Genomic DNA, 16931 nt, shown 5'->3' with positions numbered 1-16931 from the left:
TTTACTACAAAATGTTTTAATCGTCAGACAAATTGGTCATCTGTGGGATTTCTTTGTTCCTTAGCATCTGTCAGATGGAGAAAAAAATAATCATTGATCGGGCCCCAGTTTGTTTTTTACATGAACACAAATCAAGAAGACCAACAGATAAAACAAGGACTTAGTATTTACATGCAATTTTGAATATGTACATTGAGCTGTGTCCCCCCTCAAACGGGTGTTCTCTCTTGTAAAATAAAACACCCCAGACCAATTTTAGCAAGTAAACATGGGCATGACAATCTTTTCAAAGGCCAGCGTCATACAAAAAAAAAAAAAAAAGACAACTGAACAATCTCTGCCTTACCACCAATTGAACTGCAAGAAATACGTTTGCAGCCGTTGTTAACCCTTTCACTACCACACTACAGAAGGTTAACCCTTTACTATCACACTACAGACGGTTAGTAAAGGGTTAACCTTCTGTAGTGTGGTAGTGAAAGGGTTAACCTGTATTGTCGCAGTGAAAGGGTTAACCATTTGGTAGTGTGGTAGTGAAAGGGTTCAAACAATAGTTACATGGAGAAGACAATCCAAAATACTGCAGCCGATTATAAAATATCACACTATGGTAAAGTGCTCATTAGGACGACAGCTGGACAACCTCTGGCACAATCTAAAGTCACTATAAATACAAAAATAATATAACAATGTCCTCCCTGACCACAGTGAAGAAGAAAGACAGTGAAGGCCGGAGCGAGAGAACCCTGCTAGTAGTGATTTAGCAATTTACAAAATTGCTGATAAACTGTACGAAGCTTTACAGTGTGTTCTTCGTGTACGAAGAGGAAGAGCAGGAGAGAGGAAGGAGTGTTTCATCAAAGGAGACAAACATGTACTGTTTGTGTCAACGGACAAAGCAATAAATGTACCAGAATACAGAATATTAAGGAACAACATAGTGATTGATGAGGGACCAAGAGAGAATGATCCCCAATCCAAGAATGGAGACATTATACTCCGATAGGCATGCACTGCCTATACAACAGTTAAAGAGCGGATGGGATGATAGGGTGAGAGATGTGTCAATCGCAGGAGCCGGGGGTGGTTGCTGGTCAGGGGAGGAGAGCAGAGGTGAGGGATCAGGGTTCGTAGAGGTCTGCCGGGAGGTTGTTCAGACGAGAACGCAGTTCCTTCCTCACTTGGGTCACCCTCGCCAGCTTGCGTTTGTATTCCTGAAACAATAACAAGAGCACAGCCGTCAACATCCAAAACGTTCTCATGTTGTTTTTCTTTTTAAAATATTTTGTAGCATTTAAAAGTTTCCACCATCAACCATACATACATAACATACACAAACAAACTGTCCAAATACACAACAAATAGGGAAGAGCTGCTACAATACTAAAGCAATCAATTCATCCAACGATTATTTTATCGATGAATTAAGCATCTAAACAATTCATTTTCATCCAACCTCCCCTGAAAATGTAACATTTTCATCTAAGTTTACAGTTGTCTTTTTCCCATGAATGCATTTGGAAACCGAGCTGAAGCACGCAGGGACACTGCTAGAGGGTGATATTATGACATGTTATTGATGTCATCACATTATGGCGTGAATGTTCTGAGATGTATTGTAACTATGTATTCTTTTTTTTAAGTTGAATACAAATCAAGTGCTTTTAAGGCTCCACTAAGCATTTGAATTTCCAGAAGCATATTCCTTCAAATCTAAGTCTTCTTTTTATACATCGTCTCCCACTCATTATCTGTAGAACGTGTCTGACAAATTAAAACTGAGCGAGTTAAACAAAACACTGGCCCAAACGACCTGAAGGCTTTTTCATTGTGACCATTCACATCATCCAATCTGGTAATGTCATGTCACTGCTCACATTAAGACTCAAATGTTTCTTTTAATTTATTATTTTTAAGCCTTGATCAAACACTTCTTACTCATTCCACCCCATCCTCCAGAAAATGAACCTTAATAATTAACACTTATTAGAACTAGAGATTTAACTTTCAGGCATAGACCAGTCTTAAATCAAAGATTCAATCTCTCTACCGTTGTATCTTTACACTTTTCTCTCAAAACACAACAAAGGCAGTGAAAAGATTAACCTTCCTCCTTCCATTATGGAGGTGATGTGAGGGGGTTAAGATTTTTCTATTTCAGTTAGTTTGACCGGTAGATGTACATTATTCAGCTATTTATTTAAGGCCATTAAGTTTTTCTCATGAAATACAGAGGAAAGCAGGTTTGCACAACCTGTCCAATTGGCTCCCATTCTATTGTTAGAGACCTCTATACATAAACAAATACTCTTTGACCCTTGAAGAGCAACACTGGCAGTGAAATGTAGACAATCACTGAATATTGTCATATTCCACAGAGGGGTTTCTCTACACTCTGAAAGCCTGCTTGATCTCATGTAATAACAAGAGATTGTCAAGTGAAACCTTGCAACCAAGAACCATAGTGTTTTTTTTATTCATCTTTTCAAACGAATTTAGCCCTTGCACTGAACAGAACCATATAATTCTGTTTTTTTTATTGACCAAATGAAATGTCGTCTTGTATGTCGTAAGTCAACCCAAATCACTTTGGAGTTTGAATGCGATAAGTCACAAGACAGTACTGGACCTCTACCGTCTTTAACTATGAACAAACAACGATCGTAGCTTACCTTATCTTTAGATAATAACTTTTGAGAACAGTGTTCCTCTGAAAATAAGTCATGTGGTTCTTTGTCTGAGGAACTTGATTTTAACTTTGTAAATTGGTGCATTGCTCATGTTGAGCGATGCTATAGATTGACAAGTCACATTCACACTCCCAAGTCATTAGGATTGACGTCTGCAAATATGCAAACTGCAAATATGTCCAAAAGATTTCAAAACAGACTTGTATGGTTCTTCTCAAGGGTTTAGTCAGGATATTATACTCTTTTGCTCTAGCCCTGCTCCATGTTTCTATTCGCCACCAGATGCGCCCGTCAGGTATGACAAAGAACGTCACCATAGGGCATGTCGGGTGAGCAGAAGACATTTCATAGCTCAAGGGAATTTTCAGCTCCAATCAGTGAGTTTAATTTAACAAAATATCACATTTACATTTTGTGCCATGCTATTAAACATCACCTTAACCCTTAAGCCACAGTATTGGTTATCAGTGGTAAATGCAAAGCTGTTGGCATGTAACAAAACAAAACGCGTTGTTGAAACGTGGTTGGTCCTAGTCTCGTCATGACATGTAATATGGAGCATGGTGTTTTCCAACAAGCCATGGTATGTTTCCCTAACCCTGAATAGTCTGCCACTAAATACAACGAAATAGAAGCTTGAACTATGGCCAACATGCATCTGTCATGGAAATAGGAAAAGAGGATAAAAAAAGGCACACTCATAGCTTCAAAGCATTCATTATTTGATGTCAAAACGTTGGTTTGTATAAAATAAGCAACGCATCTAAACTATGAGTGTGCAAACATCGTTTTCAGTTCATTAAGATTTGTGTATGGAGACACAAAAAAAAGTTAAATAAATCTACATGTGTTTAGCATCTTCGTATTGCAGAATTAAGATCATCACAATGCAAGCGTCAGAAACAACACGTTAACCAGCAAAATAACATCACTCACAAAAAAGCGTTTTATTCTTTATTTCCCGTTTTATTACATGAGACTTGAGTGAGGATACAATAGGCTGGACGCTTTGATCCTGTTGACCCCCTGTGGATGAAGGCTGGACAGTTAAAAACACATTAGAACACAGACACAAACAGCATCCGTCGTCAACGGGGGTTAACACCCAAAAACTGTGCATCGTTAAGTCTTTCTACCAAAATGTGAGTTACCTGCGAACAGCTTCATATGCTCGAGCAGACACACAGGGACAGCTCTTATAAGAATGAAAAGAGGGAAAATTCTAATTCTGTTTCCAGTTTTGTTCTGCATCATGGTAAGTTATAGAGTGCAGGACAAGACAGGCTCCAGTGCACTTCTATGCATGAGGACAACCGTTTTGTACATTAACCTGGGAACAATACATGAATTATAAACGGAACGTGTTGAGGAGTACTTGCTATGAGGCAATAGGGCTAACCACTGAACCCAATACCTTCTAGCTGTGAGGCAACCGTGCTAACCAGTAACCACTGAACCCAGGACCGTCTAGCTGTGAGGCAACAGTGCTAACCACTGAACCTAGGACCGGCTAGCTGTGAGGCAACAGTGCTAACCACTGAACCTAGGACCTTCTTGCTGTGAGGCAACAGTGCTAACCACTGAACCTAGGACCTTCTTGCTATGAGGCACCAGTGCTAACCACTGAACCCAGGACCGTCTAGCTGTGAGGCAACAGCGCTAACCACTGAACCCAGGAGCTTCTTGCTATGAGGCACCAGTGCTAACCACTGAACCCAGGACTGGAGCTTCTTGCTATGAGGCACCAGTGCTAACCACTGAACCCAGGACCGTCTAGCTGTGAGGCAACAGCGCTAACCACTGAACCCAGGACCTTCTTGCTGTGAGGCAACAGTGCTAACCACTGAACCCAGGACCTTCTTGCTGTGAGGCAGCAGTGCTAACCACTGAACCCAGGACCTTCTTGCTGTGAGGCAACAGCGCTAACCACTGAACCCAGGACCTTCTTGCTGTGAGGCAACAGCGCTAACCACTGAACCCAGGACCTTCTTGCTGTGAGGCAACAGCGCTAACCACTGAACCCAGGACCTTCTTGCTGGAGGCAACAGCGCTAACCACTGAACTACGATGAATTGAAAATGGGGGACCCTGATGTAAACAAGACAAAAGTCTTTCTCTGGTCTGCATCCCCTTAACAATTGTATGTATTGAGCTGTACTGTACCCATTCTGCAATCTGTTAATAAAGTTTTCAATCAATCAATTCAATCAATCAAACCCAGGACCTTCTTGCTGTGAGGCAACAGTGCTAACCACTGAACCCAGGTGAGGTTAAAAACTTGTGCTCATGGATTCTTTTTTTTTTTTTAATAAAATGTATTTAAGGGGGGAAATAAATAGCTTTAAAAAACATAATTCTGTGATTTAGCCCATCTGAAATTAGTTAGAAAATACTCAGTTTTTCAGTTCATTGTGAGAGCCAGTCACCATAGTTGTACAGGCATGTCTGCCGGAGCACATGAACCGTATCAGAGGCACCGGGTAGCGTTTGAGGGAACTGGCACAGGGGGACATTACACAGGGTTCCCAGACATTGCAAAATGAAATTCAAGGACTTTCAAGTACTTTTCTAAGCACTATTTTCCATTTTAAAAGGGCATTTAAAAGGATACAATTCACTTTTAAATGCCGTTTTTTATTGGGGGGAAAAATCTGATCAAATATGTATGGCTTAAAACCAATTTCCGACAATTAGTTACAGATTAAAACATTATATTTCTTGATTCAGAAAATGTTTATCATGGATGAACAACTTTCAATGGAAATGGTTGATTTGAATTTCAAGGACCTTTAAGCACCTTGTAATCTTTTTTTTGCTGTTTTCAATGAATTCCAGGCCTCGACTTTTTGTAAAAAAAATCAAGCACTTTAAGCACTTCAAGGACCTTGTGCAAAGCCCGATTAGAGCATCAGAGGCCCCCCGGGTACCGTTTGAGGGGACGGGCACAGAGGGGGACATTACAGCATCAGAGGCCCCCGGGTACCGTTTGAGGGGACGGGCACAGAGGGGGACATTACAGCATTTTCGATTATACTCACCATCTCTGGGATGAGATTACCGTTCTACAATATGCACAGAATATGGCAACAATGGGTTAAAAAGGGATTTTAACTCTTTCACTGCCACACGACAGAAGGTTAACCGTCGGTTGTGCGATAGTAAAGGGTTAACCTTCTGTCGTGTGGCAGTGAAAGGGTTAACAGTTTTGGTAGTGCGGCAGTGAAAGGGTTAAGACACACACGTAAAAACAATATTGTTGAGAAGATGTATTCTCTCAAGGATGTGCAAAAACATGAGGTGGAAGGAACCTGAGAAACTCACAGATTAATTGGTCTCCGACACTACTGGATGTCATCTATATGGAAATCTCTACTGCACATGTAATTGGGGTGGGACAGGCCAGCATTGAGCTGTGGGTCGCAACGGACGATAAAGTAAAGGCCAGTAGGCCACTATCTAGCAGCGGAGCGGGGTTGGGGTGTTGGTCCTGGGCCCTCATTTATCAATGGTGCGTACACACAGATATGTGCGTAAACCGTGCGTACGATCATTTCTAAGCAAAGTGTGGGACTTATCAACACGAATGGGTGCTTGAGATGCGTATATCTACGCCAAGCGGTAGAATAAGAAAACTGCAACACGTAAATAAGCTTTTGTGCATTAGTTTCAACACTGACGTGTTTGGTATGACCCGTAATTCATTATAGTTAATTGTAAAATAGCGACATTAGTGTAATTATTGTCAAACCCTATAAATAGCATTTGGAATTGGTCTTTCCTGCATCATGGTTTATTGTTGCATTTTGATAAGTCATTGCACGAACGCACGACCCAGGCCTAATTTTATTTAATAAAATTGTAATGTTATTACTGGGGTATCTGTAATTATAATATCACTTAAATGCAGGGGATCGGGGCTATCTACTGAAGCCATGGCTGATGACTCCTCTGATCAACCCCAACAGGAGCACATCTACAACTGGGCACAAGAGTCACCGTGGAGCGTGCAATTTGCCTGCTGAAGGGTCGATGGCTCTGCCTGTGTGGCACAGGGGGCACGCTGCAGTACCGACTTGAAAAGGTTTGCCACATCATCATGGCTTGCAGTGTGCTCTATAATCTGGCCATCAGAAATGGTATCAAGCTGCGGGAACCCCCAAGAAATGACGCATTTCAGACATGGAACAGCCACCTCCAAAACGCCACAGCAATACAGACAAGAGCTAGGATCATAGAGCAGTTTTATGTAAATCTACCCATGGTATTCAGGGTAGCATTAGCGTTTTAAGGGAACTAGATTATTTTGAACATCTTTTCTATTGCCAGTTTGCGTTTACGTAATATCAATGCTGTTTTCAATTCATTAAATAAAACTGATACTTTTTGCAAGGGTCATACAAATAATCAACCATCTACATACTGTAACCTTTCAGTGCACGTTTTTATTTACATTGTGACAACAGCCTATTTGTGAGCTCCCGCACAGACGTGATGGAATTCAAGTTCAAGTTTTTATTGATCACATAGGCAGGCTACACATGGCGTAGGCTACATGGTAGTGAGATTCATTGTTATTGTATGCTCTCGTATTATTGTTATAGGCTATTGTCAAGAAAGGAAGTACATTATTTTCAATTGTGGCTTTAATTCGTAGCCGAGAAGCAGTCTCCTAGCAGCTTCATTAATCCCGATCCATCTCAGCCACAGCATAACTGAGACCGGCTATGGAAGAAATCATAGACTAAGATAAGAGAGATAAGATATTCCTTTATTAATCCCCTTGGGGAAATTCGTGTAAATAGACTACTGTAAATAAACTAGCCTATAACATTATAAAGGATAGGCAGGGGTTCCCAACCTTTCTTCCCCAGAGCCCCACGATTCCTTGGAGAATATGATACGATATAGGTATACTGGTCCGTCAGTGAGGAGATAGCCCACAGCGGATAGCCATTTGAGAATAGGCTATTATGGCCAAACGAGGGCCTATAAATATTATTTAATGTTTTCATACACATACAAGGACAACAGTTAGATTAACGATCACGTTAGTTTACTGTATGCAGGCTTCGCAGGGCTCCGTGTCTGTGCCATGTGTTATGCGCAAGTTACTGTTGCATTATGTAGGCTATGCTATTATAATTTATATAGGCTACCTAATACAGACAACAAAATAGATAGTATGCCTCTACAAATCATATTATACCAGATAGCCAATCGAACTTTAAAAGAACGAAACGAAAAAAGGCATTCATATTCCAGCATGGTTATTAATGACACCAACGCCAAACTGGTTAACAGTCTTTATTAGTATTTTGCGCTGCCCAGGCAGCAATGGTCTTTAGGGAGTCGTTGATATCCGACATCACCGTGTACAAGTCCGTCAGCCTGTCATGTATTTCTCCCGTAACACGCGGTTGCGTCTCCTTGGTTCGACAGTGCGTTAAATTAGCTGGTTAGACCTCTGTGATCAATCTCTCTTTCAGTGAAGTTTCTCATAGTTCGCTCGGCTTAGTCCATTTTTACACATTTCATGGGGGTGTTTCATTACCATATATGGTTAATTATGGGCGGTTCTGTATGCAAATACTTAAAATCGTGCACGAAAGCGGAGCATAGAACAAGTGGCATTTAACAACACGGAGTACTTACAGATGTGCGTAGGACCTGTGTACGCACATTTGATAAATCCCGATTTTTCTGTGCATAGACATTCAAAATTCCGTGCTTAGAACACTTTCTACGCATTATTGATAAATGAGGGCCCTGGGGTGGGAGTGGGGGAGGAAATGTCTTTTGTGGTGTCTGTAATAGTATAAATTGGCCTTAAAACTGATCGTTTTTTTTGTATCTACTGTCCGATTCAGTCATGATACCTGGGCCCTCATTTATCAATAATGCGTAGAAAGTGTTCTATTTTTGTTCCTATGCAAGGAATTTAGAATGTCTCCACGCACAGAAAAATCGGGATTTATCAACCGTGCGTGCACAGGTCATACGCACACTCCATGTTGATAAATACCATTTGTTCTTACCGTCTATGCCTGTGCATGATTATCCATATATGGTAATGAAACACCCATGGGATGTGAAATAATGGACTAAGCCGAGCGAACTATGAGAAACTTCACTGAAAGCACGATTGATCACGGAGGTGTAACAACGTATACAGCATTTCCCATTGTGATTGTGAACAATCTTGTTTGGAAACATGACACAGAATAATAGTATTTAGCGTTTTATTTTAAACAATATTTAATCATATGATTATAGATATTTTTAGAGAATAAATAAATCCAATGAAGTTGTCAAATTTCACAGACAACTCCGCTGAGGAGTAGGGAGCGTGTAGACTATCTTCGGTGCCAAGGATGTTGACTGACCCAGTCCTGCTACAGAATCAGCACATTGAAATGAAATCAATTTCAGCAGGCCAACTCTGCGCTCTACAATGCCTATTGTGCGCTTGCGAGTCCGTGGTTTTGGTCAGTCATTATGGCTTCAGTGGATAACCCTGATCTGCATTTAAGTGATGTTTTAATAACAGATACCCCAGTAATAACATTACAATTGATTTAAATACAATTAGGCCTGAATGAGTCGTGTTCCTCCCAGCCACTGGCAACGACATTATCAGCCAAAATGCACATTGAATGAGTGGAATCCTGTTTACATAACTGGATTTGTTTATTGATGGAGCTTTGAAAGCTACATGGGTACAGTCTATTGCTCCGATGATGTTGGGTAACCTGGCGTAAAATCCTCTCTTAGCCTCCGGTTATTGATATATGGATTTTGTATGTAGTTGGGGATTGGGGAAATTACGACATCCAACACTGCGTTTTGCTACACGCTCCAATTTGGGTCCCAAAATGCGGTACAAATCAAGGAGAATGTGTCTCGGGTAGCGGACTCTACTTAATATTATGATGTTTTATCTCTGCAAATAGACTGCCCTATATCTCTGAAAACATCTGAGCGCACACCGTGAGAAATATTCCTATAATAACGCTATGAACCAGGCTGAATTCATTCGGAAATACCTATTCCAAATGCTATTTATAGGGTTTGACAATAATTACACTAATGTCGCTATTTTACAATTAACTATAATGAATTACGGGTCATACAGAACACGTACAGTGTTGAAAGTAAAATGCATGAAACTGATGAAAGCATATTACGTCCATCTGCAGTCTTCATATTCTACCGCTGGGCGCAATGTACTCACAATCTCAAGCACACGTTCAACTTGACAAAACCCACACTTTGCTTAGAAATGATCATACGCACGGTTTACGCACATATCTGTGCGTACGCACCATTGATAAATGAGGGCCCAGGGTTCCCACAGACATTGCAACATTTTAATCAAGGACTTTCAAGTACTTTTCCAAGCACCATCTTTCATTTTAAAAGGGCATTTAAAAGGATACAATTCATTTTTAAATGCTGTTTTTTATAGAAAAAATATCTGATCCAATATTTATGGCTTAAAACCAATTTCCGACAATTAGTTAGACTTTAAATAAAAACAATTTTATCATGGATGAACAACTTTCAACACGAATGGTTGATTTGAATTTCAAGGGCTTTTTAAGCACCTTGTAAAAACATTGGCTGGAATTCCAGACCTTGACTTTCTTTTTGTCAAAAATCAAGCACTTTAAGCACTTCAAGGACCTTGTGCCAGTGCCAACCCTGTGATACATACAAGTAATAATAATAATAACTTTATTTGTATAGCACTTTTCATACAGAGGTTGCAGTTCAAAGTGCTTCACAACAGTAGTCTGTAGAAACATAAAATAGAGTAAATGTAAAGAATGAATTCAGTGAAAAACTGAACAAACCAATGAAGCCGGGCACTGGATGCGAAAGACAAAAGTACCAGAATGAATGACGACAGGCAGACGGACATAACATTACACATATTGAAAAAAGGAAAAGGTTCAGGATTCTTATCCTATTAAAAATCAATAGTCAACCCCCCTGTCGGGATGTTTCCAAAAGGTTTCCAGACCAGAGGTTCTGCTTGAGAAAGTGGCCTCCAAGCCTCCTGTTAACCTTTGTGAGCAATGCTAGTGCAAGTCAATAGAGGGAATGACACCATTACTGCTGCGGTTACACTAATGGCCAGTTTTCGTTTCGTTTTCAGGGTCAGTTTCGCTTTTCAGACCGCAACGTAATGGCAGGCAAGTTAGACATTGTTTTTGCCTCTCGAGCACAGTGATGTATATACATGTAGTACAATGCCAAAGCAGTAGGTGGCGATGTAGTTCAAACATGAAGGCCATTTGCAACCAATCAGAAAAGTTGAATGTGCCAATACACTTCCTGCTCAAAATCAACAATCCACCATCCACCATCTTTAAATGCCTCGCGTGAGCCATTTAGCCAACGTAGCATTTATTTTTCAGCAAAGAAAGTGCAATAAACAAAACGGATACATTCACTGTGTGTTCTGCCTCTCATTTGTTGATGAAACAAAACTAACATCAACACAATTGACCACCAAGAGCGGAGTTTAGTCTCACAAAAAGATCGTCTGCGATTTTGTTAGCTTATGTGCTAACGTGATTGGGATATGCCAGTATAACAGTATAGCATTGTGGCTAGCAGCGAAGTTTGTTAGCTTACGTGCTAACGTGATAGGAATATGCCATTATAACAGTATAGCATTGTGGCTAGCAGCTTGGTAATGTTAATCCTAGCCAGAGCATGTGAGCGGCGCGGAGCGGCCGAGAAATCCGCTCTTCGCTCTAGACGGGTCAGTTCCGCTCTCATTCGCTCATGTTGGCCCGCCCCCCCAAGTCGCTCTCCGCTCGCTCACCTTCATTTGCGCATCAAGCGCTCCCCGCTCCACAGCTCGCTCAGCAGAAAATCTTTTTTTGAGCATGATGTAAATTAGCTTGATTTGACCAAACTACAACAGTCTGCACCCCCTGGGCCCCTTAACAATTGTTTGTATTGTAGCTGTATTGTATTGTACCCATTCGGAAATGATAAATAACGTTTATCCATTCGACTAGCTGTACTATGCTATGGTAGCTAGCCTAGCCGCAATGCTATGGCCGATCCCATTCACGTTAGCATGTAAGCTAACAACAACAGCGCTTTTTGAGAGACTAAACTCTCCGCTCTTGGTGGTACATTGTGTTGATGTTGATTTCGTTTAATCAATAAATGAGGCAGAACACAGTGAATGTATCCTTTTTTTTTTATTGCACTTTGTTTGTTTCTCACTGAAAATAAATGTTGCTAAATACTAGTTCACCCGAGTCCCGAGGTGATTTAAAGATGGCGGATTCTGCTTTGACATAGCAGGATGTGTAGTGACGGTTCACCCTCTTCATTGGTTGAAAATGGCCTTCATGTTTGTACATCGCCACCTATTGCTTTGGCATTGTATTACATGTATATTACATCAGTGTGATCATGTGCACTGAGCGGCTGGGAGCGGCTGGGAGCGGAGGAGAGCTCTCGCTCCGGAGTCGCTCTGACCCATTTTAAAACCCACTCCACGCTCACTTCAAAATCCACCGCTCCGCTCCTCGCGCCGCTCGCGCTCCGATCCGCTCACATGCTCAGATCCTAGCAGAATGAATGGATGTAAACTTTATTTAACAGATTGCAGAATGGGTACAATACAATACGGCTCAATACAAACAATTGTTAAGGGAATGCAGACTGTTGTAGCTTGGACTGGGCTCCTTATAACAATAACTTGACAACACATGGTAGCTCCTTGGGATAGCTCTGCTGTAAACACTGGAAATAACCGTGCAGGTCTCTACTGCGCATGGGCGTTGAGCAACAACGGCTCCGTATCGCACAGATTACATGGCACCATTGTCTGCGAGTTTTGGCGAGTATCCAAAACGGAAACACAATTTCAGCGTTGCCAGTAGGACAACGCGTTATCCTGCCAAAACGGCGTTTCTTTTTAACTTTGACAGCAAACGTAATCATTCAGCAACAAAAACGTTGCTGTATTCACCAGTGTAACCATGGCCTCAAAGTCACATAGTATAGGTTAGTTCAAACCATTCTATATGATCTAAAGCAGGGGTCACCAACCTTTTTGAACCCGAGAGCTACTTCATGGGTACCGAGTCATACAAAGGGCTACCAGTTTGATACTATTCTGAAATAACAAATTTGCTCAGTTTGACTTTAGTTATATATTATTATCAATGATAAACAATACTCATCTTTGTGAAGACACTGATCACGTTAATGATTTCTCACTATAATTATCAACAATGACTGAACAAGGTGGGAAACAGATAATTAACAATATTCAACACTTTATACACCCAGGCTTGCCACGGGCGACTCATGTGGTCCTTGGGTGGCTACCTGGTGCCTGGAGGCACCGTGCTGGTGATCCCTGATCTAAAGAATACAAAAATTAAGAATTGGGAGTGGTGGTGGTGGGTGAGGTGAGGTGATTATTTACGCACTTCTAGTTTCTGCTCGTTCTGCACCAGGCCGTCCCTCTGGCTGTTGAGGAAGAGCGTCAGCGTGCGCGTGAGCTGCCGGCGGTCGTCGATCTCCGCCGCCAAGCGGCCGCTGTAGTCTGCCAGCAACATGCAGGCGTCCTCCACCAGCCGAGAGAGACGCTCCCCCGACTCCCTATCTGGAACAAACAGGGCGACACGAGGAAGAGGAGAGGATAGATAGAATAGAAATACTTTCTACTATTAATCAATCAATCCCGAGGGAAATTTGGCACTACAAAATCACAGTAAACATTTAGGTAGACAAAAACAAAAGTCACAAATAAGAATAAAAATAAGACTAAGATAAGAATAAAATAAAATACAGTCCGGTATATACATTTATAATACAAAATATACAGGAATATACAGTAAAAGTGTAACATTTTACAATGTCGAAAAAAACATTAAAATGAGCTAAAACAACAGAATAGAAAAATATTATAAAAAAAGGCAAAAAATAAATAAAGACAAACAGAAATAAAATGTCTATGGGCGTTTTAAAAGCCTGCCTGTAGAAGTAGGCTTTTAGCTGCCTTTTAAAAATGAGCTCTGAGGGAGCGGTTTTCAGAAGGGAGGACGTTCCAGAGCCTTGGGGCAGTCACTGCAAAAGCTCTGTCCCCTTTTGTTTGGAGTCTGGTCCTGGGCACACCAGGAGCTCCTGATGGGATGACCGCTGGAGGAAAGTGGATGGATGAGCTCATGGAGGGCTCTGTAGGCCGGGAGTTTACCGGGAGCCAGTGCAAGGAAGCAAGGATGGGGGTGATGCGGCATGATTCTTTTGACCTAGTGAGTAGGAGCTAGGAGCACAATATAGAGCAGATGATACCAGAGGGATTTATGATCCGTTCATAAACATGATGGAGGGGAAATAAATACTTGTCAGTTACACATTTAAGCTCCTAATCCCTCCTGCAAGCATGTAAAAAAAAAAAAAAAAATGTGATCTGACAATACTTCTTTTCACCGTTGTAAAGTCTCCGCTAACGTTAGCATGCTAGTTTATCCAGTTAGCTTGACCTTAGTAAATATTAGACCATTCTGTTGCTCCTAATGTTTTGAATAAACCAGCGGTAGTCTGATTCAGTGTGGCTTACAGCTGTGGGCAGCCGACATCAAAGCCTGCACACTGAAAACCTTTTTCATCTGATCGGTTGCAGAATAGCGGCTGATCAACTAATCATGAAGAAAGGTAAAGGAGTAGGTTAGATAAAGAATAATGACAACATCACCATATATAGCACCATTTAAACAGGACGACTTCCAAAAAAGCAAGTTTATTCTCAAACAACTGCCACACTAATGCATTCTATTTCCTATCTATTCATTATTCTACTCATTTGGGTGCATGTTTTCAAGATGTGTCCTCAAGTTGCTAGTGGTGATAAGTATGTTTGAAGTGCAAATCACTCTCTCCACACTCGGATAGATGCTGTGTTATTGAATATAGATTTTCACAATCTAATGTCATTAAAATAAAATAAAAAGAAAAGTATATAAATTAAATATTTATGGAATATAGAATATTCATTTGACAGCCCTATTAATAATGAAATAGTCACTGAAGCCTACTTTGAGTGCACAGTGGAGTCGGTTTCAGCGTTTGTTTCAGGGCTTGTACTGACCGGAGCGAGGTACCATTGACGCCGAGAAAGGACTCCACCAAATGGACAACATCCTTGGTAAGTAGGAAACAGGACTAGGAGTTCAAATTTCGTAATTTACCCTTTAAATAAACCTTTTTTTTCATACATTAGGTTTATTTGTGGCAGCGCACAACATCAAACAGGACCACCACAAACACATCTACGACGTCTCAGTGCCTAGTTATCTGGCTGCACGTTAGCCTAGCTTAGCACAATAAATGGAAGCGAACATGGCCGGTTAGCCTAGGCATTGTCCAACTAACACCTCTACCAAAGGCTAACCGGCCATGTCCACTTCCATTCATTGTGCTAAGCTAGGCTAACGTGCCTGAGGGGAAACCGGCATCCATCTTCTTGTCTCTCTCTGGAGAAGACTGTAAGCTAATTTCCCAAAATGTTGCCGTGTTCCTTTAATCACAGACATATTGTGTAATAAATGTAGGTGTGCGTGTTGTGCTCGTTCCAGTTATTCCGTTATTCTGTGGAATCATGTGATGGAATTTGTGCTTCTGTGATATCGTGGTGGAAAGAGCGAGAAGAAAGAGAGCGTGTGTGTGCACGAGCGTAAAGAAAAAAAGCAGAGCGCGTGCGTGCACGAGAGAGAGAGCACGAGAGAGAGAGAGAGCAGTCGAGTCTCCTACCAGTGATCCGGTGGAGGAGAGAGAGAGCAGAGAGCAGAGAGAGAGAGCAGAGAGAGAGAGCAGTCGAGTCTCCTACCAGTGATCCGGTGGAGGAGAGAGAGAGCAGAGAGCAGAGAGAGAGCAGAGCGTCTCCTACCAGTGATCCGGTGGAGGAGAGAGAGCGGAGAGCAGAGAGCAGAGAGAGCAGAGAGAGCAGAGCGTCTCCTACCAGTGATCCGGTGGAGGAGAGAGAGAGCGGAGAGCAGAGAGAGAGAGCAGAGAGAGCAGAGAGAGAGCAGAGTCTCCTACCAGTGATCCGGTGGAAGAGAGAGAGCGGAGAGCAGAGAGAGAGAGCAGAGCGTCTCCTACCAGTGATCCGGTGGAGGAGAGAGGCATCCTGCACCTCGACAGGCAGGGAGGAGACGCGCTCACGAAGCACGGAGTCGCTCGAGGCCGCGTTCTCCAGATCCTGCAGGGCCCGGATCAACTCCGCTGTCTGGGAGGGAGGGAGGGAGGGAGGGAGGGAGGGAGGGAGAGAGAGAATAACAAGAGAAGTTGAGTATACAAAACGGAGGCAGAAGGTTACATGGTTTCATTTATTAATATCAACCAGAGAGCTTTTGCAGGTGTGAGGAACAAAGCGATTTAAAATTCACATTCACACACCGACGCCGAAGGCAACCATGCAAGGTGCCAACCTGCTCATCAGGAGCAATTAGGGGTTAAGTGTCTTGCTCAAGGACATTTCGACATGCTGCCCGGGAATCTAACCGGGAACCTCCGGAACACCAGACGTCTGCTCTACCTCCCGAGCCACTGTTACCCCCATCATCGGGATGCTGTACACGGAGGTCAGATTTTGCACATGTTCCATCCTTTGGGCCTAGCTTCTGTGCAAGCCGACTGAAGCTCAGAGATTTACTCCACAGTGCAAAGTACATTTCAATAAACGGCAGCTTGAACCCATCGACTTAGTTGGCATCAGTTTGTAGCCAACAAGCCAGAGTTCATTCATTCATTCGATCTTTAATCTCAAAAGATTGTCGAGAGAGCAAACTCTCATTCACAACAATGTCGAGAAGTACAGTGCGTGATAAAGACCAAGACGATATGGAAACAGAAAGGTTAATTGATTTAAACAACTTAAAATTATTAAAAATAAGGGCGGCTGGGTGGCACAGTGGACATTGTGCTCGTCACCAACGCAAGAGACACCGGTATCGAATCCGGCTGTCAGCGTTGCCTCCGGCTTGGGCCGGCCGTCATACTGACTCAATTGGCAGCGTCAGCGGGAGGAGAGTCGATGGGTGGTAATCTGGTCGTTATAAACAGCGACTCCTACAGGTCGGTTGGGGGACGCCTGCACAGCAAAGACAGGAAATGGCGGGGGCAGTGTGAGCCTCCCACACGTTACACCTCGCCAATGAGAGTCCGCGCTGGCAGGTGAAAAGAAGTGACTGGCTGCCTCCACAT

The 16931-nt window shown here is 42.3% G+C and overlaps 1 protein-coding gene across 2 annotated transcripts in view; it reads right to left on the bottom strand.

Moving 5' to 3' along the window:
• LOC311227464 (regulation of nuclear pre-mRNA domain-containing protein 1A-like) overlaps window positions 1–16931 on the bottom strand; it is a 37594-nt gene continuing 20663 nt past the window's right edge. The window contains exons 5-7 of one of the 2 annotated variants that reach the window (XM_084313133.1): window positions 15828–15954; window positions 13157–13332; window positions 1–1214 (exon numbers count right to left, since the gene is read on the bottom strand). In XM_084313133.1, the coding sequence (XP_084169259.1) occupies window positions 1122–1214; window positions 13157–13332; window positions 15828–15954 (396 nt within the window). In that variant the 3' untranslated portion in view covers window positions 1–1121. Of the gene's footprint in view, window positions 1215–11880; window positions 13089–13156; window positions 13333–15827; window positions 15955–16931 lie in introns of those variants that run through there. The other variant, XM_084313134.1, reaches the window with a different exon arrangement.

Source organism: Notolepis coatsorum (assembly GCF_963971535.1).
Source record: "Notolepis coatsorum genome assembly, chromosome: 4".
NCBI classification, from domain to species: Eukaryota; Metazoa; Chordata; class Actinopteri; order Aulopiformes; family Paralepididae; genus Notolepis; species Notolepis coatsorum.
Note: the sequence above shows the minus strand (reverse complement) of the source record. Positions and strands in the feature narration are given on the sequence as shown.